The 25722-nt window shown below is 33.4% G+C and overlaps 3 protein-coding genes across 3 annotated transcripts; all 3 read left to right on the top strand.

Moving 5' to 3' along the window:
- Window positions 1-3220, top strand: LOC111711478 (REM2- and Rab-like small GTPase 1). Its single transcript, XM_023485852.1, has 6 exons — window positions 1-137; window positions 798-851; window positions 1069-1244; window positions 1833-2013; window positions 2202-2341; window positions 2913-3220. The coding sequence occupies exons 1-6, from the start codon at window positions 50-52 to the stop codon at window positions 2988-2990; spliced, it is 717 nt and encodes a 238-aa protein (XP_023341620.1). The 5' UTR covers window positions 1-49; the 3' UTR covers window positions 2991-3220.
- Window positions 3221-3244: 24 nt separating this feature from the next.
- LOC111711473 (CWF19-like protein 1) lies at window positions 3245-12295 on the top strand. The gene is made up of 15 exons (XM_023485846.1): window positions 3245-3334; window positions 4148-4271; window positions 4425-4609; window positions 4702-4743; window positions 5176-5287; window positions 5580-5628; window positions 6266-6358; window positions 7319-7475; window positions 7843-7929; window positions 8148-8301; window positions 8668-8740; window positions 9197-9359; window positions 9858-9974; window positions 11684-11764; window positions 12147-12295. Exons 1-15 carry the CDS (start codon window positions 3251-3253, stop codon window positions 12213-12215), a joined length of 1590 nt encoding a protein of 529 aa, XP_023341614.1. The 5' UTR covers window positions 3245-3250; the 3' UTR covers window positions 12216-12295.
- LOC111711472 (probable DNA primase large subunit) lies at window positions 12285-17131 on the top strand. The gene is made up of 9 exons (XM_023485844.1): window positions 12285-12403; window positions 13292-13403; window positions 13614-13776; window positions 14276-14321; window positions 14696-14830; window positions 15559-15709; window positions 16047-16315; window positions 16408-16579; window positions 17014-17131. Exons 1-9 carry the CDS (start codon window positions 12295-12297, stop codon window positions 17129-17131), a joined length of 1275 nt encoding a protein of 424 aa, XP_023341612.1. The 5' UTR covers window positions 12285-12294.
- Window positions 17132-25722: the final 8591 nt, after the last annotated feature.

Raw genomic sequence — 25722 nt, 5'->3', positions numbered from 1 at the left:
AAAGCATGGTTGGATTAATATGCACCCGGAGTAAGTAGAATATCTGAGGATGCTCCGTGGATCCGTCCTGTCTCCGGACTGGTATAAGAGTGGAGAGGGTCAAGGTTTACTTGCTCATCTTGCTCATCCAACTACAGGTTTTGTATTTACTCGGGGTTACACCTAAATTAAATTTTCGGGGCGAGTCTAAATACAATTAATCTCAGCTTTTTGGTTGCTGACCCACCTGCCATTTCTAGCCTTTCTTCGTAAATTTTAGTCATAAGTACAATAACAAATTTCAAGGATTTTCCTGTTTTCATTGGAAATGCATATTTGTAAAAGTTATTTTTTTTTCAATTTAGCCACAGACCTTCCGTTAGTCGTGTAAGTTTTCACAATTATTGGACCCACTCAGTTCAGTCGTTTTCGTGGTGTTTGGACACAAAAAAAGGATAAAAAAATGTACTTTTCGTTCCTTTGGAAAAAGATTGTCCATGTTGTTTAAGGGACCCCTAACTTAAAACCGTAAATGTTTCTCACATTTCCTAGTATCTGAGCTTTTTTATTTTCCAGTTCTTGGTTTTTTTCTCTGTAACGTTGGAAATTAAAAAGCTTATTGATACTTTTAACAATACTAAAGTGGTATAATCGCTGTGAATCGTAAATGGCACTCTTAAACAGTTTTTTATATTTTACATGAAAATTGAAAAAATAATTTGAGAAATCTGGAAGGTTTGATTGTAACAAGGGTTTATTTAACAGAGCTGGGTTTTATAATTTTATCTAAATTACATGATATTTATTTTGATTTACAGGAAATAGACGGTTGTATGGTATACTGGAATATCCTAATATCCCACCTTCTATAGGTAAAAACAATATAAATAATAACAATGATTAACTCTTAAATCAATTCTAATTAAAGGGAGTGTTTGGGAAAAATGAAATTGGAGTACAGGCTTATTATTTTTTGAATAGGTATTAAAAGCTATACCCCCTTTCATTATTCACAAACACTCCAACACTCCCTTTAAGAAGAAATTAACAATTTTGCCGCTTTAAAAAATAAATTTTATAAATTTTTAGAATGTGTAGAGTACAAAGTATTTTTGGTTGGGGAGACTGGTGTTGGAAAATCGGCGGTGGCCGGCTGGCTGGCTGGTCTTCCCGCATGGAACAGACAAGCCGGAGAAAGTCCTGGTTTACGCGTCACGACTGTTTATTGGCCTGCTAAACTACAAAATAATCTTCGTATATTCAAGGTATTCTGTAAATTTTCTTACCAACAAATATAAACTACAATTCTAAAAAATTTTTTCTCCAAAATTATTGGAAAAAAGTGTGAAAAAAAAAAATATTTTAGAGGAAAACATTACTTTTTTCAAAATATAACAATTAAATGAAGTTGTCTTTGAAATGACTGCCGTTGATAGATGTAATATTATTACGTTTTTCCTTGGGATAATTATGTTATTTTGCATTTTCCTTTGCGTTTTATATTTAGGGTCTCTTGGCCAATTAGGCCTGATAAATATCTCTTATTTTCAAAGTGTATATTTTCTTGAAAATTCCCCCCCCCCCCCTCTTTTTAAAATATTTTTTCCCTGCGGAAGTTAGGGTTTTATTCGTTAATTTTAGAAAAATAAATGATTTTCAGTGGAAAATAAATAAATTTTTGTGTGAAAAGTATTAAAAATGGCAAAGAAAGAAATTTGCCTTTTGATGTCTAATTTTTCATTTTTTCCCCAGATCTTCATGGGGGGGGGGGGGGAATTCTTATAACTTTACACCCTTGTACGTTAATGTGGCTCATTTTTCTTTTAATACGTAGTTTATTTACGCAATCCTAGTTGAATATCTGGGACACGGGGGCTGGAGCAATGAAAAAGTACGGACACATGTATCCGTCCTGCAAGGACGGAGCACACGGAGTTCTTGTTCTCTTCTCCTTCTCCGACCGGAGTTCTTGGGAGGAGATACCTGCCCTAGTTCAGAGAACAGTCCTACCTCAAGATCCGATAACTCCGATAGGTTTGTCATATTCATTTATTTTTATTATTTCATATTTTTGTTAAAGTTAAAAATGTTATAATGATTTTTTTAATTTAAAATGCAATGCTGATTCAGAAAATTTCTAGTTATATGTATGGGGATACGGAAATCCAAATCATTCATGCCTAATTTACCTAATTTTCTGTAGTTTAAATTTTTGTTTTTAGTTGTTGGAAACCGTTTTGGGAATCTAGCTGAGACAACCGTCTCGGCGGGAGAAATTGCGGAGTTTGAACAGAACTGGAATATTCCGGTTGTTTGTGTGAGAAATCAAACCAACTCCTCAAATCCGGGTAGCATCACGGAGGTATTTGGGATTGAGGAACCGGGTTACAGAATGGGAACGCGACGGAAGATTTTAAATTTAGTTGAAATGGTTTTAAGACAGTTATTTTTTTTGATATGGTGCTTCAAGAATACCAAATATAAAACTGTTCAATTACTCAAGGTAAGTAAACCTCCAGGTTCAAAATAGTTCCTCTCGGTCTGTGTTTATTTATATAAAACGAAATTGTTAGGTTTGGCCGGGAATAATTGTTTTCCAGCTTGATTAATAGTCCGCGCTGGTGAGTGGTGATCTCTTTTATAAGATCTTTTCTCGTAAAGATTGTAAATCCGAACAAAGTGATTTGAATAGTGACCTAGAGAAAACAAACCTAAAAAGTTATGAGCTGGTATTTTCTTGAAGCACTGAGTCCCATCTTTTTTTCTTCAAAAAGAATGAGTTTGATTCTTTAACCCTTCTAATTTTAAACTTTCCGACCGCCTCCCTTTTTATTCGGTACCAGAACCGGAAACAAAGGTTTTTTTTGTAATCCAACCCCTATTTTCAAAAAAACAAAAATCTAGTTGATAAGATGATCTTAACAAATTTTTAGGTTGCAACGGTGCTAAATACAATATGCGAGCAGTTATGGATTGCGAACAGAAAACCCAGGCATGCCATCAATCTATGAACAATGGACCAATTAAATTTGTAATTCATTTTCAGTATTATAGAAATATTCAGTATTATTGAATTCATGTTAGTGAACAACTTCGAGTGTTCCAAAAAAATATTATATCCATTTTCCCTTTTATGAAAGATAATGTATTCCCACACATTGCAACCAGTTACTATGTATTGTTATATGTGTTTTGTAACTATATTTTTATTTTTGTACTTGAAATAAAGAAAATAAATTTTTATTATTTTTGAAAAAATTTTCAGATTTAAATGTCTTTAAAGATCTTGGTGTCGGGGGACGCCGAGGGCAACCTTGCCTCCCTCTTCAAGAAGGTGGAGGCTGTCAACAAAAAGGTCGGAATGATTTTATTGTTTTTTTTTTAATTATTATTTTAGAATTTCATATTGACTGAAAGAAATTTCATTGTTAATCAAGAACTGTTTCTCTTAATGGGTATTTTAGCCGACAGCTGGTTTTTACACTAATTTCACAAACCTCAAATACTATTTTCAGAATCTTTAAATTCATTCCACAGTTAGGTTCAAAAAATATAATATTTTCAAAAAACCATCTAACCTTTAACCAGTTTCAGAAACTTAAAAACCAATTTTATGAAACTACTTTATCATTCTTAATCACGTCATCGTGAATTTCATAATGAACGTGCTATAAAGTAATCATCGTGCTATCAAGTTAAATTAGCTGTACATTATAGCACATGTAATAGCCATTGAAATAAGACAAGTACACAAACGTTTCATTAAATTACCTATAACATTATTATTTTAGCACTATGTGCTATAATTAGTTTTTATAGCAAGTTATTTGAAATGAGGAAGTAAAAAATAAGGCAATTAAAGATATAGAGGTACTTTAAGAAATCCCTGAAACCGAATACAGTTTAAAATACCAGCAAACAAATTGACCAATTTGAAACCTTTTCAACATCCAGGAAAGTCTTTAACCCATTTTCAGAACTTTGTAGAGACCATAAGAATTTTTAAAAATAGTGAAAATACGTTTCCAACCTAAAGCAACTTTTAACGTACCCGTTGAAAAAACTGTATTCCAGACAGAACAACGAATTTAACCTTCAAATTGTCAATTTTAATGAGTTTTCTCTCATTAAAGTCTCATCCTTTGTGGTAAACCCTGTATCCCTGTAGGCGGGTCCGTTTGAGATGCTTCTCTGCGTTGGATCCTTCTTTGGACCAGGAAACCTGGGTTGGCAGGATTACAAGACAGGGAGATGCAAGGTTCCAATCCCGGTTTATATTCTAGGTAAACTTAGTTATTTAGGAACACCCTGTTAAAGAAGTTTTTGTAAATACAGAGGGTTATATAAGAATTCACTCCGGGGGGGAAATTCTTATAACTTTACACCCTTGTACGTTAATGTGGCTCATTTTTCTTTTAATACGTAGTTTATTTACGCAATCCTAGTTGAATATCTGGGACACGGGGGCTGGAGCAATGAAAAAGTACGGACACATGTATCCGTCCTGCAAGGACGGAGCACACGGAGTTCTTGTTCTCTTCTCCTTCTCCGACCGGAGTTCTTGGGAGGAGATACCTGCCCTAGTTCAGAGAACAGTCCTACCTCAAGATCCGATAACTCCGATAGGTTTGTCATATTCATTTATTTTTATTATTTCATATTTTTGTTAAAGTTAAAAATGTTATAATGATTTTTTTAATTTAAAATGCAATGCTGATTCAGAAAATTTCTATTTACTCATTACAAAATCTACAGGCTTTAGAGGTACATGGAGTTAATTACTCATTACAAAATCTACAGACTTTAGAGGTACATGGAGTTAATTACTAATTACAAAATCTACAGACTTTAGAGGTATATGGAGTTAATTACTCATTAGAAAATCTACAGGCTTTAGAGGTACATGGAGTTAATATAATTACTCATTACAAAATCTGCAGGCTTCAGAGGTACATGGAGTTAATTACTCATTACAAAACCTACAGATCTAGAGGTAAACAGAGTCAATTACAGACTTCAAAAAACCTACAGGTCTAAAGATAAACAGGCGAAGAAACAAATGTTATATTTATATACATAGTAAGTACAATTTATATCTTTAATGATATTTTGAAAATAAAACAAATAACGATGATAATTCCATCTCATCCATTCCCTCCTACAGGATATCCTATATACACAGATCCTACTGTTCAGGGTAACCTGAGATGGGATGATTCCCGGTATCCCGGAGTAGATATTCTTCTAACCTCAGACTGGCCGAAGGGAATCAGTAATCGGACTCGGGCCTCAGAGGTTAGAGATCTAGGTATGGAGCTAAAGTTAATTTTTTTCTAAAGCAAATGAGTGTTTGCCGCAAACTCTTAATATTCAATCCATATATCTTTGCAACTCCATGTCGTAGAACTTTTATATTGCAAGCTATGAATTCTGCTGTATCATAAAAAGTGTACACCATTATGGTGCAAAGATGTAGAGACTAGAAAATTTGAGTTTAATTCCCTTTATCCACTCCTTGCTTAATTTTTTGTTAGAATCGGAAAATTATGAAAAAAATCTAAATAAAATAATTTTCAAATAATGATTATGTTCTTTTTTAGAGGTTGGATCCGCCCTTGTTTCCAGACTAGCTCTTCTTTCTCGACCCAGGTAATATGTTACGTGATACAAATATGTTATCAGTTTTTAACTTTATTTTAAAAATAAGATTTTATGAATGTCTCTTTTAATCACACTTTTAAATTCAAACTCAATTATTACATATTTAGTGAGAGGTTTAATTAGTCATTTTTAACATTTTAAACCGAAAAATAGTTACCTGATAAATATTTCAATTGTTTGGTCATTTTTTTAATTGGTTTTTATGAAAAACTAGGTTTTTAGGGCGCTTTGCACCCATATTCTTTTTCAACTTTTAATTGTGGCTTTATCCGTGAGCATCTTCTCTTTGTACAGTATAAAAGAAAAGAAAAAAGTTTGCGGATTTCATAATATTTGTTCGTGTATTTTCAAAATTTTATAAAAATAAAAACTTTTAAACACTAATTTTTGATATTTTGATCATTTATAAACCTTCCCTGGGTTCACGTGAGGTCCCACACAAAATTTGGGCCCGATCGGTTCAGCCGTTTTGGCGTTTATTGGACACAAACAAACAAACAGACACCCAAACAAGTTAAATGTATATATAGATTAGGTATTTAAAATTAGAATCCTCTTCTCGGTGATTAGTACAGCTCACACTACCCAAGTATGCGCACAGTCCCTTTAAAGAAGGAATATTTAGATATCATTTCTGTGGACTACACGGTGAACACTATGAGAGAACTCCGTATAGAAACCATCAGACAGGAGCAGAGCAGGCTAAACCAGTTACAAGGTAAATCTTATCCTGGAGTAGGCTAAACCAGTTACAAAGTAAACCTTATCCTAGAGTAGGCTAAACCAGTTACAAGGTAAATCTTATTCTAGAGCAGGCTAAACCAGTTACAAGGTAAATCTTATCCTAGAGTAGGCTAAACCAGTTACAAGGTAAATCTTATCCTAGAGTAGGCTAAACCAGTTACAAGGTAAATCTTATCCTAGAGCAGGCTAAACCAGTTGCAAGGTAAATCTTATCCTAGAGCAGGCTTAACCAGTTGCAAGGTAAATCTTATCCTAGAGAAGGCTAAACCAATTACAAGGTAAATCTTATTCTAGAGCAGGCTTAACCAGTTACAAGGTAAATCTTATCCTAGAGAAGGCTAAACCAGTTGCAAGGTAAATCTTATCCTAGAGCAGGCTTAACCAGTTGCAAGGTAAATCTTATTCTAGAGCAGGCTTAACCAGTTACAAAGTAAATCTTATCCTGGAGTAGGCTAAACCAGTTACAAGGTAAATCATATCCTAGAGCAGACTAAACCAGTTACAAGGTAAACCTTATCCTAGAGTAGGCTAAACCAGTTACAAGGTAAATATTATATTAGAGCAGATTAAACCAATTACAAGGTACATCTTATCCTTGCGCAAGGTGAAACTTATCCTAGAATAGACTAAACCAGATACAAGGTAGATTTTACCCATAATAATAAAAAACAGACAAGTAAACTTTCGATACGAACGCATAAAAAAAGAATAGAACAAGGGCACAGATGAAAGAATTCAGTCTTTGTCCCAAACTCAAGTTTGATTTCTTATATCTTTGCAGCCTGATGGTGTAAACCTTTGAATTTAGATTATTTTATCTTACAAAATTTACAATTTGAAATATTCCAGGTCTACGATAGTGGGTTGCAAAGATATAGAGATTGTAAAATCAGAGTTTGTGGGCGTGGCAAAGACTCAACTCCTTTATTTTAAGGTTTATTGCTCTGGGTAAGGTTGGAAACAAAGAGAAGAAGAAATGGCTCTACGCGTTCAACATCACTCCCTTGAAGAACATGGAGAGAGCTGAGCTAGTTGCTCAACCTGTTGGAGTTACAGAGATACCATTTCTCCAGGAACATATTGAAATCCAGGTACAAGGTCCAGCACAGGAGTTCTTGTTATTTCTGATTTTAAATGTGATGAAGTGTGTAGATAACGACTTCTTAGCTTTTTTATTCTTTTATGATTCTATTCAGCTGGTTCAGAGTTCTTGACTTTTGTTTGTTGGGATTTTAAAGCTCTTGCACTGTGTTTGTTTGTGATTTTAGATAGAACTGGTTTGAAAAAATAACATTTTTGTAAGAAACCTCTTATTCCCTTTTTTGTAATATTTATCTTTAAAAAAATTGTTTAATTGGAGTTTTAATTAAAAAAAGATTTTATTAATTTTCACAAATTTTTATAAAACAGTGCACTCTCCTTTTAATCTAAAGCGTAACACTGTAATATTTGGTGCAGGGGGAAAAGAAGCAGCAGTTCTTCTTCGATATGAACGCCAAGATGGAGGACGAGGGGAAGGGGAAGAAGAGAAAGAATGACGGAGAGGTGAAAATTTAAACATTCATGCAAAGATGGAAATAATTTTTAAATTTTGATCATCTTGTAAGAAAGTCACTTTTCCAGTGAAATCACAAATCAAAATAAACAGTTTAAAAGGAAATAATTCTATATCATACTTGATCAGTCAAATCTTTGAGGGCTCCCTTTAAACAAGATGGATCACTTCAAATAACAATGACAGTCCCTTTAATCTTGAAGTTTAGGATTCCGGACGAAAAGCTCCGGTTGGACCATGTTGGTTCTGTCTCTCGTCTCCGGAGGTGGAGAAGCATTTAATAGTTTCCGTCGGAGAACATTCTTATCTAGCTCTAGCCAAGGGAGCTCTTACCCCTGATCATGTTATGATACTTCCAATAGGTATTAATTATTATTATTATTATTATAAAGCTCTTCGCTCATTTATATATATTTCTATGCATATATATTTATATGTCACCTATAGCTGGCCAAACGGCTAGACAGAATGGGCTGACATTTTTTGAGGGAACCCTGGAGTACCCCGGGAATAACAAATGCTAAAAAATCTAAATATTATTATTATTATTATTATTATTATTATTATTATTATCATCATCGTTATTATTATTATTATTATTATTATTATTATTATTATTATTATTATTGTTATGGCTATGGCTATTGTTCTAAAGATCATTATTCAATGGTTTTGAACATAGAAACACTTTGTTCTGAGAGTTTTTACAACTATATTTTTTTTTATAGGACATCATCAATGCCTAGTAAACCTACCAGAGGAAGTATCGCAGGAGATTGACAAATTTAAATCTGCTCTGAGGTAAAAATAATAACAAAAGGAAATAAACTTGATGTTAGATATTTGTAACAAAAGGATGTATGCAATGAAGAACTAAATGATAGATATTTGGAAGTTGTGGAAGTACTATATGTTGCAAATTATTAACAATATATGAAATAAACAATAGATATCTACAACAGTAATATGTACATAAAAAAACAAAAAGTTAGATATCTATAACAGGAAGATGTGCAAGAAGAACTAATTTTTAGATATCTATAACAGAAAGATATATAAGAAAAACTAAATTTTAGATATATATAACAGGAATATCTATATAAAGAACTAAATGTTAGATATCTTTAACAGGAAGATGTATAAGAAGAACTAAATGTTTGTTATCTATAACAGGAAGATATATATGAAGAACTTGATGTTAGATATCTATAACAGGAAGATGTGTAAGGATTGATAAATGTTAGATATCTATAACAGGAAGATGTTTAAAAAGAATGGGAAAGCTCCGGTGTTCTTCGAGCGTAACTTCAAGTGCCAGCATCTCCAGCTCCAGGTGGTTCCTGTCATAAAGGACGACGCTACCGTGGTAAAGAAGGAGTTCCTTGACCAGGCCTCTAGTAGGGAGATGGATCTTAACGAGGTAAGATACAGGGTTCCTCCCAGACAATTATCCCTGGGTAAGGAGAGGGTACCCTAAAAGTTTAAGCCCGATCCCTGGAAAACTCGAGACGGGACAACGAATACGAAGTACAAGTAATTTAGAGCAAACCTGTCCAGTGTCCATGTTGACGGGAACTCTACCAAATCCGTCAATTAACAAGAAAACATGCCGTTTTATTGGGGAAATTACCATTTTAGGGTGAAAATCTGCCAGTTTTGATTTATACCTGACTTTTAAATTTAACGCTGTTATGAGAACCCAGTCCTCAATCGACAGCTTTTGAATTTACAGGGTTGCTCAAAAAGAATGAGAATGTTAGGATATTTAAAAGTTTTTTTACTTTAGTTAAATAGTTGAAAGTCTCATCTTTTTTTTTGGTAGCACGTTACTTGCACAGACTGGGAACTTTGAATGGAAGAATATTACACTTTTAAGTTTTCTTGTACATAGTTGTTGCACTAATATATACGTTTCTAGATCCCGAGTCATGTACCAATTGCTCAGCTGGCTGTACAAGGTCAACCCTACTTCTTCGTAGAAACTCCAAACAAAGATAAACTGTTTGGACGGATAGACAAGGGATTCCCTCTCCAGGTAAGGACTAGATAAAGGGATTCCCTCTCCAGGTAAGGACTAGATAAAGGGATTCCCTCTCCAGGTAAGGACTAGATAAAGGGATTCCCTCTCCAGGTAAGAACTAGATAAAGGGATTCCCTCTCCAGGTAAGGACTAGATAAAGGGATTCCTCAACTAATTGAAAACCACCTTCCTTTGTATGAGGAACCAAATTCATTTTTCTTTGGCTTTCCATAATACTCCAATTTTTGAGATTAAACAGTTTGCTTTTTAATCTTCCTGACAGAAACAATCTCAAGAAATAGTAGTTTCTTAAATATTTTTAAAAAGTGAATATTTGCAAATCATCTTTTTTCCATCTTAGTTCGTTTCCCTTTTGTCCATTTGACAGCCCAATTTTTTTTAATAATATTTTTTGTTTGTTTATTTTCTTGTGGTTTTAACATTTTTTTTGGTCGATTTTTATGGTTATTATATCGTTAGAACTGACGAGGGTTAATCCAGACCGAAATATATTTTCAATTAATGTGGAACCAACATCTTCTTTTTTTACTCTACAGAGGTTTGGTCCATCAATATCACTGAATTTTAAATTAGTAACACATGTAATCCAATCTTACCACTCAGAAGACCTCATGAGAACTATAATGTTCATTGAGTGGCATGAGTGGCATGAGTGGCTTGAGTGTGTTTCTAATTCTAAAACTAGGGATATTATGACTATTTTTAAGTAGGTGAACACTGAACAATCCCTTTAGAAAGCTTAGCATTTATGGATTGTTAATCTTTGGTGTCATGATTTTACTCCTCACTAGAATTAAATCCGAAAATTTTTTTACCGCTTAAGGACGACATTTTAGGGACATTGTGATATTAATTTCAATATGATTGGGTAAAAATTAAGCCTCGTGAGAGAAAAAAGTGTGAAGTGGTTTTTAACACCCTTTTAACTTGATCCCAAGGCAAGCATTACCAATTTGGATATAGTAAATGCAATATAAAATGTCATATTTGTACGGAAGTACATCCTCTGGCAAGGGTGTAATGCAAGGAAAGTTAATTGCGGTCGTGTATACTCTGCGTACACATTGAAACCAGTTCTCTTTGGGTGGAATTTGTAAACAAGAATAGATGCATCAGTGTTCGTTTAGTATCCGAGGAGGTTAAAAGCATTAAATTTTGATAATTTTGATAATTCACATAATAGTTTCCTATGACCAGAATATTTCACTGATTTTTTTATGTGAAAAATGGATCCCATGTCAGGCTTTGACATCCGTCTTTTGTTTACATTACCGCCCAGAGACAGTACACTGCAGTACAAAAGATGTGTACACTTCTGAAATAACTTTCCTTCCATTAAATCCTTGTCCTCTGGCATCTTTGAAAACATAAGCGATCTGCTCCTGTCTTGATCAAATTTATGGGGATTTTCCAGATTCCTATTTTTTCATTATAGCAATGGCCGATAATAATCTTCTCCTTTTTTAATCAATTATAAATTAGCTCAACAATTTTTTTTAAGTTTACAATATTCTCTTGTTTATAGTTTGGTCGTGAGGTGTTATGTTGTCCCAGTTTACTAGATATGGAGGAGAGAGCTGATTGGAAGACCTGTAAACTATCTCTTGTTTATAGTTTGGTCGTGAGGTGTTGTGTTGTCCCAGTTTTCTAGATATGGAGGAGAGAGCTGATTGGAAGGCCTGTAAATTATCTCTTGTTTATAGTTTGGTCGTGAGGTGTTGTGTTGTCCCAGTTTACTAGATATGGAGGAGAGAGCTGATTGGAAGGCCTGTAAACTATCTCAAGTAAATATTTTACCATTTCCCCACAGCCTTCCTTCACAAAATTATTTTCTTTTTTAAAACTGATTTTGTGGTTTTTTTTGCATATACCATATTTTTTTGTATATATGTCAACACATTTTTTTTTAAGGTCTTCTTAAAGTAATTTTATCACTTTTAACGTGGTTTATTATAATTTTTACAATTTGAGACTTTTTTTGGTTTAACAAATGCTGTATAGATTTTAGGTTTAAACAAGTTTTCTATTTCATTTTTGAACTGCAGTTTGCTTGTTTTTTAAACCAGTTCGTGAAACCATTTCTGTTGGGTAGTTTTAAAACAAGCTTTTTATTCTCTTTTCTAAAACTAGTTTTGTATTTTTGTTTTTAAGACCTATTTATTTTAGGAAGAAGAAATGGAGCACACTAAAGAATTTCGGAAACTCTTTTCCCCATTTGATTTTACTCTCGAGTGATTTATTTGATAATTATTATATAATAAAGATCATTAAAATTATCATTTTTACCTCTCCTTGATCTCATTACAAGTTTCAGATGTTTTATTTGAAAAAAATGCGCGGAGATATAACTCTGGAAAAGTTAAAAGGACTCTGCCGGGAGAGGTTACATCTGCTCTCTGCTCTATCTCAAACGTCCTGCTCAGGAACACATCCTAACCCGGATACAGCAAGTTGTTGATTAAAGGGACTGTCAACGTAATTAAATGTGACCTAAAAAAGATAATTTTCTGTTGTGGTTTTTCGATAATGGTGGTTTGCGGATTTACGCGGTCTGTAAATTGTGAATCGGGCATACAAATCTGAAAATGGGGGCTCACTTGAAATTACGTTCACATTCCCTTTCAGGGGTTCACAATGATGTGTAGAGCTTTGATATTTTATAGTATGAATTATGGTAGATCAAAAAGTCGATATGGTCTTAAATATCAAAAGTTTACATCATCATTAGGTTGCAAAGATATGGGGATTCGAGATCAGATTCTAAGACGATTAAGGAACAATCAGTATCTTAAAGGGACTGTAGGCGTAATTTCAATTGAAATTCCATGAAAGAAGTGACATTCCCGATGTACTACGGTATCCTTAAACCTTTGTCTGATCAAGATATTCTCGTTAATTGGATCTTTTAAAAAAAATTATTTCTAATCACGGATTCCATATTAAAGTTACTTTAAGAATAGAGACAAAGAACTTAATTTGCATAACTCTAAGCTTATTTAAATGGAAAACCTAATAAATCCGTTATTGAAATTCTCATTTAGTCTGAGTTCGTTTCCCTTTTTTTGTTTCATTTGGCAACCCATTTTTTATGAAGTTTTTTGTTTTGTTTATTTGCTTAAACATTTTTTGATATTGATTTTGATGGTTATTAAATCGTTAGAATTAAAGAGGGCTTACCCAGATCGAAATATATTTTCAAAATTTGCGGAACTTTAACCTGTGTTTTCATCTGTGAGGTTTGGAGCATCATGAACACAGAATTTAAAAGATTTATGCCTAATATGTTGTTCTGATGGATGTGTTTTGTACAGATGAGGTGAGAGACTGTATAGGAAGGGTTTGCTCCGATACCGAAAATATACTGCACAGGACGGATAAGGACTCAATATCACACTGCACCCTTCTCATCCTTGTAGCTTTAAGGAACTAGAAATTAAAAGTTGAAAAACAAATTTTATTAACTTTAAAATATTTTAGATAATTATAAACGCTGTGATTAGTTATTGGAGTTATTAGGGTCTAATACATTTAAGATGATAAAGCAAAATTACGCAAGTATAAATTCTTTTTTATAATCTCAGTCTTTCAGATATTATTTATTGGACTAAAATTTTACTTTGAATTCGGTTGAAGGCCTGGGATGCGACAGTTTTTTCTGGATACAGAATCCAGATTGTTCCTGTTCCGGGTTGAGGTTGAGATGGAACCAACCTTGATATACTCGTCATTTCTTCAACTCCGCTCAACCCTATCCTTGCAGTACGCAGAGGACAGACAGTATAATATTCTAGCCAAGGTTCGGATTTAAAGGATTTGAGGTTTTGCTGCAAACTCAAATTTTTTTAACCTTTTATATTTGCAACCTGATGGTTTAAATCTTTTATATTTCAAATTAAGACCTTTTGATCTTACTGAATTGATAGTTCGAAATACTAAAGATCTACGACATCCGGTTGCAAAGATATAGGGATTTAAAAATTATAGTTTGTGGCAAATACTAATTTCCATTAGAATATTTCGATTTTTTATGTGTACAGGGTTAATCACATAAAGAATCTGAATAAAACTGTTTTCATAATTATTACTTCATCAGCCATTTGATATTGCCCAATCTAAAAAAGAATAATTTGGATCGTAAAGGAGTGAGATTTTGCCACAAATTCAAACTTTCTGATCCCTATATCTTCCCAATTCAATGTCGTACACCTTTGAAAGATGAAACTTATGGATCAAATAATTTGAAATATCAAAGGTTTACATCAACAGGATACAAAGATTTATTTCTTTAATTCCAGATTGTAGGTGATATTCTGGATTCTGGAATTCTTCAACATTATTTAGGTAAAATAATTATTATTTAAGTGAAAGGAAAAAGGTTAGATTTGAAAATTAAAATGGTTGCTTGATTGAGTTTTAAAGAGAAAATAATAATTAGGACAAATCTTGTTTAATTTTCTGAACTCGTATTTTGCATTTAATTGAGTTATCTAGAAATTGTTGTTGAAACTTATCATTTGAGTTTTAAATAAAATTTTATATTCTACGTAGATCACTGTACTTATCCATCATTAATAAAAATAAAGATATTAGAAGTTTTAAAGAACAGTTGAGGTGGAACAAAAAAAGCGTATTAAGCAATGAGAAATAGTATAGCGAAAAATATGGATAGATTAATAGGAAGGATGAAAAACAGGTTCAGGTTTCAATATTTCCAGATGTACATAGAGCCAGAGGAAATCCATCCCAAGATACCCAACCCGAACTCAAGTCTTGTCAGAATTTCCAGGTTTCCGTCCCGTTCCAGTTTGCTCCTGGTCTGGTGGCTAGTAGAGAGATTACTCTTAGTGAAGGTGAAGTACTGCTTACATCTTGATAAACTTTTGATTTAGCTCATTTATCAACCATTATCAACTATTATCAACTATTAAGATTCACTATAATGAAGTGAGAGGTATAAATAAAAATACTTTTATTTCTATCCAATGTTTCGGTGAAGCGAATTTATAGAAAACGTCCTCCTCAGACCCCTAAATGCAGTGGGAAACCGGGGTTTCTCCGAAGAAGCTGGCTAAACATCCAGATTGCACCAGAGCGAAACATCGGATAGAAATAAAAGTACTATAGAGACTTAGCAACTGTGGAATATGAAAGCGACGTTTATACAATCTTATGTGTATTTGTGTGTTACATATTCTAGAGACTCGACTAGTTAAAATCATAGATAACAGTCTAGGCGGCTTCCTATTGCACAGTTTAATGGGTCCCACTGTATTTAAACAAATTTCGTATTATTTGTACACCACCTTTCGTTATAAACACTTCTTCATAGAATAGTACTGTGGTAGGCGATTATATCAATACAATGAAGACGACTTTCTATTTCAATTTTGATTTATATCAAGCTGTTAATCAGCATGGACACACAGAAACATCAAGTCAAGAGAAGCTGTCAATAAAAAAGCTTCTCTTTCATTACTTGTAAACTTGTAATTTGAAAAAATGCTTGTTAACAATAAAAATTTAAATAAAAACGTCGTCTTCGTTGTATTGATAAAATCGCCTACCACTGTACTTTAAGGTTTTATTCTATTCCGATGTCACAATCTTATTCAACTGTGGGTCACCATATTCCGCTCTATACTGGAGACAGAACTAACAAGATATATCAACTCACAACCTTATGTGCTCAAAGTTATGACAGGAGAAATAGAAGACGACCGAACCCTCAGGTAAGAACTCTCTTGCGGACGTAAATTTGGAAAATGGGTTTAATAATATACAAGGATACCCACAAAAGATACGACTTCAGAGACGACTGTACGAAATTTATTCAGTCTTTTTATTTGCATTTATGGTTTTGTGCAGCTGTACTGCAGTGTACAGTGTACAGTGTACAGCGTACACATCATCTAATATACAATTAAACCCTAACAGTTACATTAATTTCCGTCCTTAGGCGGTTATTTCTGATAGGGGCTCCACAAATGATTCCCAAGGAATGATGGATAACCATTTATTATTATTATCATTATTATTATATGCACATTGCAAATCTTACTATTTTAGACTTTTTAATGACCTAGAGAAATACTACAACAGTTTAACCCAAAGAAGATCACGAAAGATCAACAGAAACCCGATATTATTCCACGAAGTACCGGCGCTCGGCGCCAGTTTCCCTGCGTGTATGAGACGTATCCTAGATACACTGGAGACTGGGGAGAAGCTGAAACATTATCCTAGATTCTATTTCTCTCTATTCCTCAAAGAACTCGGGATGGATTCAAGTGAAGCAAGGAAGTTCTGGTTCCATTATTACTCTAAAATACGAGGTGGTAAGTATTGAACTTTACTATTTTTATGAATAAAATGTATAACTTCATTTTTTGAAATTATTGAATCCAAGATTTTTGAATTCTTAATTTAGACCGAGGATTAAGTGTTTGGGAAGAAAAGGCTTTCAGATATGATTACAGTATTAAACATCTATACGGAGAAAAGGGAACCCGGAGTAATTACTCCGGTCCGTTCTGTTCTACGTTATCCTCAGCAGGGCTCTGCCCCTACACAGATATTGAAGATTTACACCTAATTGTCAGGTTCGTTCTAAAGACTAAAGTTTGGTCTAATTTTGATGAATTGTTTGCAAAATAATATTTGTAAGGAAAATTTTAAAATTTTTGATTTTTTTTTGTTTTTTGTTTTATTTTATGAATGACTAGCTTGGGAACCCATCAATCAGCATTAGCTAAAAAAATTCTTCTATAAAAGTCAACTTACAAAACTTCGAATTTTTAAACCGAGTTCACGAATCGCAACTTGAGGAAAATCTGGCTAGAGGGGTTTATGTGTGTTTGATCTGACATACTAACAATCAGAGATAACTACTTTATACAATATATAGCTGAAAAATGTTCAGGAACAAATCTCTCAAAGGTATAAATAAGAGTTACGAATTATAAAATCGTTAGCTCGGTATTTCTAATTAAATGAAATTGCGAAGACGACAGTTAACCCATTGTTTATTGTATAGGAAAACCTCAAATTTGGTTCAACAAAAATCCACTAGAAAAGAGAAGAAACAAACCACTCTTCCACATGATCTAGAGGTTTGTTTTCAAATACCAATATTTGTAATGATATATGTATAAGATAAAATCGTTTATTTTTTCAGGAAAATAGTCATTCAGCGGCCTGTCTAGCCAACCACGAAATTTTAGTCCCTGCCTCACATCTTAGAAAGGTATAATTTGAAAAAAAAATATATTTAAACATTTTCCCATGGAGATAATTATGGTCTAAACAAGGATTTTAAAACTGCTCTAGAGAGTGCTCCATATAACGATTGACATTTCCGATCCACTATTCACAAGAAGATATCGTCGTTTTTCTCTCTTGAAAATTCTTAACATTTTCTTTATTTAAGAATAATCAATTTTCAGATAGAAGAATAAGGATATCTAACCCATCTTTAATCAAAGGTTATAAGGGTACCATTGTGAATCGGAATTGACAATCTGCAAGTAAAGGGTCACTTGAAATAAAGGCTATAGTCATTTTATTAAAAAAGTCTTTAAAAACGTGGCATTATTTCAGTAAGTGTTATTTGTATGTATTCTTTCTATATATATAAAGTTGTAATGTTTGTTTGTCTGTCTATTTCTTTGTCAGATCATAACTCAGGAACCCCTGGGCCGATTTGTTTTAAATTTTGATTGGGGAACTCGGGTGAGCCACGGGAATGTTCTTAGCTTGGTTTTAAAATTCTAATTTTAGTGGGTCGATTTTTTTAGCGAAAACTAATTTACCGGTCAAGTGCGGGTAAACGGCGGTAGTAATTATGTGTACCCTGGGCAGCGCTGGGTTCCTAAACAAGTTCATATTAAAATTATAGTGGAAAAACAAAGTTTACGACGTTAAAATATTTTTACTGAACTTTTCTTAACTTAAACATTATACATCATAATCTTATAAATCATATATGTTTAAATATAATTATATATTAGAAATTGTGAAACCAAATTCTTTTTACAAAATAATCTAAATGGATACTTAAAATAAATAATAACTTTTCATTCGAATTCAGGAATCTACTGAATGACTGTGATTTATAATTTTAAATCCTCAAAATCAATGTTGTAGACTTAATCTTATTTTTCAGCCAGCACAGGTGTTTTTCTGGAGCAGTGCTACGTGAACTTTAGTGGATTAATTTAAAAAATTTAGTAGATTATTTTTTTTAAATTTTAGTAGATTTTTTTTAAATTTTAGTAATTATTTTTTACATTTTAGTGAAAATTTTAGTAAATTTAGTAGATTGTTTTTGTAAATTTTAGTAGATTTTTTTTGTAATTTTAGTAGATTATTTTGTATATTTTAGTGGATATTTTTGTAAATTTTAGTAGATTGTTTTTGTAAATTTTAGAAGAATATTTTTCTTAATTTTTGTTTGACGACATGATTTCATATTTGTTTGTTGATTAAGGTTTAAGACTTGAAAGAAATGTTTATTTCTTATCTGTAAAACTGTTCTCTTCTGTGATAAAAAAAAAACACTTGTGATAAAAATTGTTAGTTATTATTACTTGAATTTGTAAGCTGATCATATTCCAATTACAGTGTAAAATTTAATTTAAAAGATAAAATATAAGCGATGATATCAATTTAATGAGACAACATTTTTATTCTTTATTGTTAACAAGCTTTTTTGTAATTACAAGTTTACAAGTAAATAAAGAAAAGCTTTTTTAATTGACAGCTTCTCTTTGTTTCCATGTTTTTGTGTTTCTATGCTGTTAAAAAGCTTGATATAAATCAATATTAAAGTCGAAAGTCGTCTTCATTATATTGATATAATCGTCTACCACTGTAGCTTGGCAGTAATCTATATTTGTGTCATGAGATTGGTTTCCGTCAAATGAATGATATTTTGGCCTTCTGCTTCGAATATAGTCTTTTAATGTTTATTTGATTAATTGACAAAGCAAGAAGAAATAAAAGCAATTTGCATTATAGGAGCTCCTAGGGGGGGGGGGGCAAAATTCAAAATATTTGGCTTCTTGGATATCAGGCATAAGTATATAATACTTTACAGGTACGTAAACATACAGTAATACTTTATCTCTCAATAACTCTCATTCAAACAAAACTAGCAGAAAAAAACACGTTTCTAAAAATCCTACATTTTAATATGTTTCGTTTTAGTATTTTTAATAGAGATAGTAAAAGACATTTTTAAAAATGAAAAACTGTGCGAAAAATTATGAGTACAATTGTAATCTTTATAATAAAGCTCTTCTTTCATATCTATGTTTGCTATGGCTGGCCAAAAGGGTTTAACCGAATTTGGGGTGAATTTTTTTGAGGAAACTCATGGGCCCCTTGGGCTGACATAGGCTAAAAAATTGGAATTATTTTTCAAAATTCAGGTTTTAGAATTCAAAAACTTCTATTTTCATGAAAATAGTGGTCTTTACGCTTGTTTTTTAAAGGTGTTAAAGCAGACTAATCAATAGTGAATGATTTCTTTGGAGGGGGCAACTGCTGAGTTTTCGGGGGAGTAGGGAGTAGGACGTAAGTAATCCCTGCTTTTCAGGGGTAATTTCCTCTAGGATTCTATGGAGGGGTAATCAACCTAGGGGCGGATACATAATTTAAGNAAAATCGCGCCGGAGGCGAAAATTTTGTTTGACTTAAAAGACTCAAAAAAAGTCGAAATATATGACTAAAGACTAAAAAACTAGAATTTTAACTTTTCACAGATTATAGTTTATATATTAAGACTCTTAAGACAGATATTTTTCCTGTTTTGCAGTATAGGGTTTCTTTTCCTTAAGCATACTTTTGAGAAGCTATTCTGAAAATAGGAACAAAAAATTCCAGGATTCAGGGGGGAGCTACGCCCCTCTCTGAATCTGTCAGGGGGGGCTAATGTTCCCCCGCCCCCCTGAATCAACCTCAGGTTTCAAGGGAAGGGGGAGGTAATTACCCTCAGGATTCTAGGGGGGGGGTGTACTTATAACCCCCCATATATGCCACTGACGCCGTTGTTTATTACTAACTTTTAAAATGACAAAAATCAAAATAAACATTTTCAGAGAAAAACGACGGTCGATTAAACAAACCCCCTGTTTAATGCAAAGCTCAGCGTATAGATGGCGTCGGCGTGAATTTTAGCTTTCTCCGGCTTTCAAATTAGCTGTTGCACTCAACTGAAGGCGCAAGTTTAGTTTAGTGAACCGGTGAGCTGAGCCTTCATAATTCTAAACAATGAGATCATATTCAACTAGAGAGTAAAGCAGCAGTAGCAGTTCAAGTTGGGTTGAAGATGGGTGAAGATAGTGTAGATGATGTTACGGGGTTTGGAATACTTAAAATGAACTCACGGCGTCTAGAATCGCAAGAGTTAAGAAAATTGGACAAATCTGAAAAACTTCTTCTAAACAGTATCGGCAATTCTGGAAAAGGTAGGAAAAACATTTTTTATACAACTACAACAGTAGGTATTTGTTAATTTAGGCAAAAATACTCTTTACCTATAGGATAGACTGGATCAATGATGTACATAATTGCGTTTTATAATTTTTACTGACAATGTTCAAAACCAAATTAGTTTCAGAAATTATCTTAAATATCGTTCTCTAGGACAGATCCCAATTTTTGGACCCCCTCCCCTCCCCACTCTTATCAATTTTTTTGACCCTAGATTTTAACTATTTTCAACAAAAAAATATTTATCTGTATTATTCAGGGTTAGGTTAGGACAATTTCTTGGTCTAGCGCTGCGGCTAGGACAGATCTTCAATTTCAACAATTTTCTACAAAATTTAGGGTTAGGTTAGGTTGAGGAAAATCTTGTGTTTAAAATCATTTTGTACATTATAGCACTGTATAGCTTCTAAATTGCTGTTATAGTACATGAATATTTGGGGTTTCCTGGAGTACATTCCGAATAGCTATTGGTCTAATCAATACAGATTCGATCTGATTGATAATAGATCGCCTTTGTTGGCTATTACAGGGATGAAGCACAAATCCCCATCCCCCTAAATTGTCACCAAAAATAACTTACTTTGTTTATTTTTGTATTCTATCTACAACGAAGGTAATTAAACATATTATTGAATATTTTAAATTTATAAAGACTGAAAAGTGACAATAGACGTAATTTCAAGTAGGTCTTAATTGAAATAAAAAGAATGTCTCTCTATCTGAAAAGTAAGGTGGAAGAAATCATCGTTTTTCTAACTTAAAGTTTTAAATTCTGTAAACGTCCTGCATTCCCTCTTGAGTTAAAAATCCGCAATGACTTTTATGGAGAATCCAACGTGGGAAATATTCAGCTTTGAATAAAGTATGAATTCATTCTTGAACAGATAAAGGTTAATGGGTACATTGTTGTGAATCGGACATGCGACTCTATAAATGGAGGTTTTGAAGGTTTTTTCTGAATCTATTTATGGAATATGAAACAACTCTCCGTAATTTGATCTTAATTAATTATAAAAATTAACTAAAATTGCAAATATGAACATTTAGTCTTAAATTAATAATTAGATTCATTGAGACTTCTGTGGAAACAATTTCAATTGTAAAGTTAAAAAAAGAATATAATTTGCTTTTTCTAGTTATTCATATTGATTTCAACTCTTTGGGGGGGGGGGACCCAGCTTTAAAGCACATTAAAAAAATCTTCGTCATCGTTTCTGGTTTCAGAAAAGAACAGATCTGGAGTAAGGATTCAGAAGAAAAAACNGGGGTATCAGCACCATTAAAGTGAGGACAGAAAAAAAATCTTCATTCGGCAAGTTAAAAAAAAACCTAGATTTGAAATAAGAATTGTACATTGTAGTTAAAAAATTCTATTTCTGCTAATTAAACATTAGCTGTGTAGACCCCGATATATTTTTTTGTAGCCCTAAATATGAAGATTTCTAAGCAGTATAGTGTTTGTTAATGACTTGAGTTTTAAATAATTTATTAGCAAAATCCTTATGATTTCGAGTGTTAGCGTATTTCTTACTTGTTGAGAAACTTGAAAAGTCTGTTTTGAAAGTTTATTTTACTTAATCCAGCATTTTTCATTCATATACAAGCAATCCTTAGTTAAACCTAGTACAGTTTATACATCATATATGATCTGTATTCCGCATACGTATAATGTATATTGTATATACTACGTCAAAGCTTCAATTTACTAGTATAAAGCACAATTGTTTCTAGACGTATACTAGCTTTACTTGGAATTTTTACTTTCCATAGAAAAGTCAATCCATACAATTTCCAACATTTAAAAAGGGCTTAGAACATTCCCGTGGTTCTACACAGTTCCCCGACCAAACTTAGAGGCAAATCGGTCAAGGAGTTTCCAAGTTATAATCGGACATACATAAAAACAAACAGACAAACACCAATTTATGTATTTTGATGCAAGAATTTAATTTGATCTGCTTCTAAATCTATAATTTACATATGATCTGCGATTGAATATACATGAAAAAGATGTTAATACATAGCTTGCTAATGTAGCTTGCTAATGTTTGCAGATGAAACACCTGTTACGCTTGAATCCGTCCTATTTATATACCAGGGATGATTATTCTCTCCGGGTCCTGTGTTCACCGCTTGTCCGTCCTTATCAGGGTTCAGGATATCTTTAAATGGATTTAAAAGATTAAACTCATAAAAATCCCAGCCTTGAATTAGTGCACGGATCGCGAGCGTACTGAACAGAGTGCATTGTTTATCTCCAAGTATGCAGAATCCAGGATGCATTGAGTACAAAACCTGATCCAGGTTCTGATACAGTAGATCCAACACTGCAGAAACTAAGAGGAGAGTGGAGGGAGAAAACTGTTTTTTTTGTCTCCTCAATTCACACTTGAGTAAACAGTTCACAGGATAAACTAAGATCCCTCAGTTCACGACAACTCTCCCACCTCTCCAGGTGGTAGGAAAACCACAGATAGAAAGATTGTGATGTCAGAGATAGTTTTAACTTAGAAATTCGCAAGAAGTGACAAGTTTGAAATTGTTGAAAGAGTTGACAAAATGTGATGTAGTCCTAACAGAATTAACCTTGAATTAGTCTTTGTCTGTTTTCATTGAAGAAAATAAACAAGGCGGAGACGATAGTTGAACCCGTCAGTTCATCCTAAACCCTGATACTGAACCTGTAGTTCTCCAGCACCCTGATACTGAACATGTAGTTCTCCAGTACCCTGATACTGAACCTGTAGTTCTCCAGTACCCTGATACTGAACCTGTAGTTCTCCAGCACCCTGATACTGAACATGTAGTTCTCCAGTACCCTGATACTGAACTGTAGTTCTCTAGTACCCTGATACTGAACCTGTAGTTCTCCAGTACCCTGATACTGAACTGTAGTTCTCTAGTACCCTAAAACTGAACATTTAATTCTCCAGTACCCTGATACTGAACTGTAGTTCTCTAGTACCCTGATACTGAACATGTAATTCTCCAGTACCCTGATACTAAACTGTAGTTCTCCAACACCTCGATAATGAACATATAGATGTTTCCGACCCTGATAATGAAACTGCAGAGTACTCCAGTACCCTGATATTGATCCTGGAAATCTCGACTTGTTTGTTGGTGTTGAGTCGGTGCTTAAAAATGACTAATAAACTTTTATGAGTGAAAATTAATCCATCAGTATTGCGCAACCGTTTCCTCTTGTTAAGTATTGAATTTTATTTCTGTTTTACAGCTGTGAACCGTGCGGAAGTGTACAATCGATTTTGAAAGTTGGTAAATCACAAAATAAAGGAGAACACTCGTTAGGCGCGAAACTTTACTGTTTACTTAAGTGTTGTTAAAATACTAAGTAATAATTGCTTATCAGTGAATTATTAGTATCAAAAAAGCAGAGAAGATAAATAATGAAATATTGTCATAGTTTATAGAACAGAGTTTTGAAAAAAAAGAGAAGATAATCTTCATCCACATTAAAGAATTCACGAGATGTATCAATTTATGTGTAACATATTGTGAGAACCCAGCTTTGCCTGGAACCTAATTTTTCTCCATAAAAGTCAATCCACTCGACTTTCAAACCAATCTAGGAACATTTTAGTTGTTCTACTGAGTTAAAAATTTCATACACATCGGTTTAGGGGTTCCTAAGTTATGATCAGACGCACGAACAAACAGACAGAGATTACTACTTCATATATACATAGATAAGTTAAAGCACTGCTGAAACTGAAGGATTAGAAACAAAAACTTGTTAATTATTATCCTAGTAGAAAAATTAAAATTGTGATATATTTGCTTGAAATTAAAAATTAGTGATTATTCTGCAATGAAAGAAGATATTTGGTGAACTTGCATCCCTTTTGTAACGAAAGTTGCAGGAAAGTCGGTTAAAAATTCACGATATAGGTTTAAGTATGAGCATTAAGCACAGTTGGTTCTCGGAGTCGGATTTAACCCAGAGAGGGTTAAAGAGAATCCGATCTATTAGAAAACGACCTTTCTATACAAGTAAGTTAATTCATTCAAAAACTATATTATGCCTTTTAATTTATTGTAAGAAATATGTTGTAAACTTGATGCTTAATAGATCTTTCATTTCCCTTTTTCCCTTCACAAATTCATATTATGTAGACCATGGGGGATGATAGTTCTCTACCTGTGTGCTCAGATAGCTGTACTGTACAGTTACAACTGTTTACTAATATTGATATACTATAGGTTAGGCCAGAATCAACTTATAATAAACAAATATGCAGTACGCTCTCGGTATAGTTTATGGCCTATAAAATAAGTAAAGGATTAGCGTATTAATTTGGTTGGAGGAGGGACTTCGAAATCGATCACAAATTTTTGTTGATTTTTTTTTTATCAATCATCAAAAGAAGAATTAAAGGAAAGTGTGAAAATGTTCATATTTCTGGTAAAAAGGTGGAATAAAGGAATTGAGTTCTTGCAACAAATTCTGATTTCCTAATCCCTATATTTTTACAGCCTGAAGTTGTATTTGATCTAACAGCGTTCACAGTTTTGTGTATGAAATGTCTGCGATATCGGGTTGCAAAGATTTATGGAGTAGAACACCAGAGTTTGGGGAAAGAAATCAGATCCTTTAAAAATTTGAAGTCTCATCTTTTTGTGAGTATCCCTGTAAAGTGTACATGTACTTTTTTGCTGTGAGGAGGTGTTGGTTGCCGTCTGGAAGGTTTGGTTTCAAATAATACTTTTTTTGGGGGTGGGAGGGGCGGGAGGGGTAATTCCCCCATTCAAGGTTTGGTTTTAAATATATAATATGCTCGTAGTTCACTCCTGACATGGAAGCTAAGTATTGTTATTTATCAGAAAAGGAAGGGAGTTGTAACCTGGTTTAGTAAAACAAGGGAAACATTACAGACTTGGTAGAATCCCCCTCCTCCTGCCTACTTCAAACCTACTTCAGGGTTGGGGAAAATAGATTTGCATAATTCTTTTTCTGTTACAATTCCACTTATTCACACTGCAAAATGGAGGTTTGTAGATAACTGTAAAGAAGGGAAGGGGGGGGGGGGGTTTGCAAACCCAGAGCATTGTTCATGTTTATATAAAGAACGTCAGATTGTTTATCACACCTTATGCATTAAAGGAAAGGGGGCGGGAGGGGGGGGGGGGGAAGAATAAAGGGTTATTGAGAGATAAGAAAGGATAAGGGAGGAAATAGAAGGTATGAGGAAGGAGAAGGGACGAGGAAGGTATAGGGCACTGCGATTTA

This window comes from Eurytemora carolleeae, unplaced genomic scaffold (genome assembly GCF_000591075.1).
Source record: "Eurytemora carolleeae unplaced genomic scaffold, Eaff_2.0 scaffold1155, whole genome shotgun sequence".
NCBI classification, from domain to species: domain Eukaryota; kingdom Metazoa; phylum Arthropoda; class Copepoda; order Calanoida; family Temoridae; genus Eurytemora; species Eurytemora carolleeae.
Note: the sequence above shows the minus strand (reverse complement) of the source record. Positions and strands in the feature narration are given on the sequence as shown.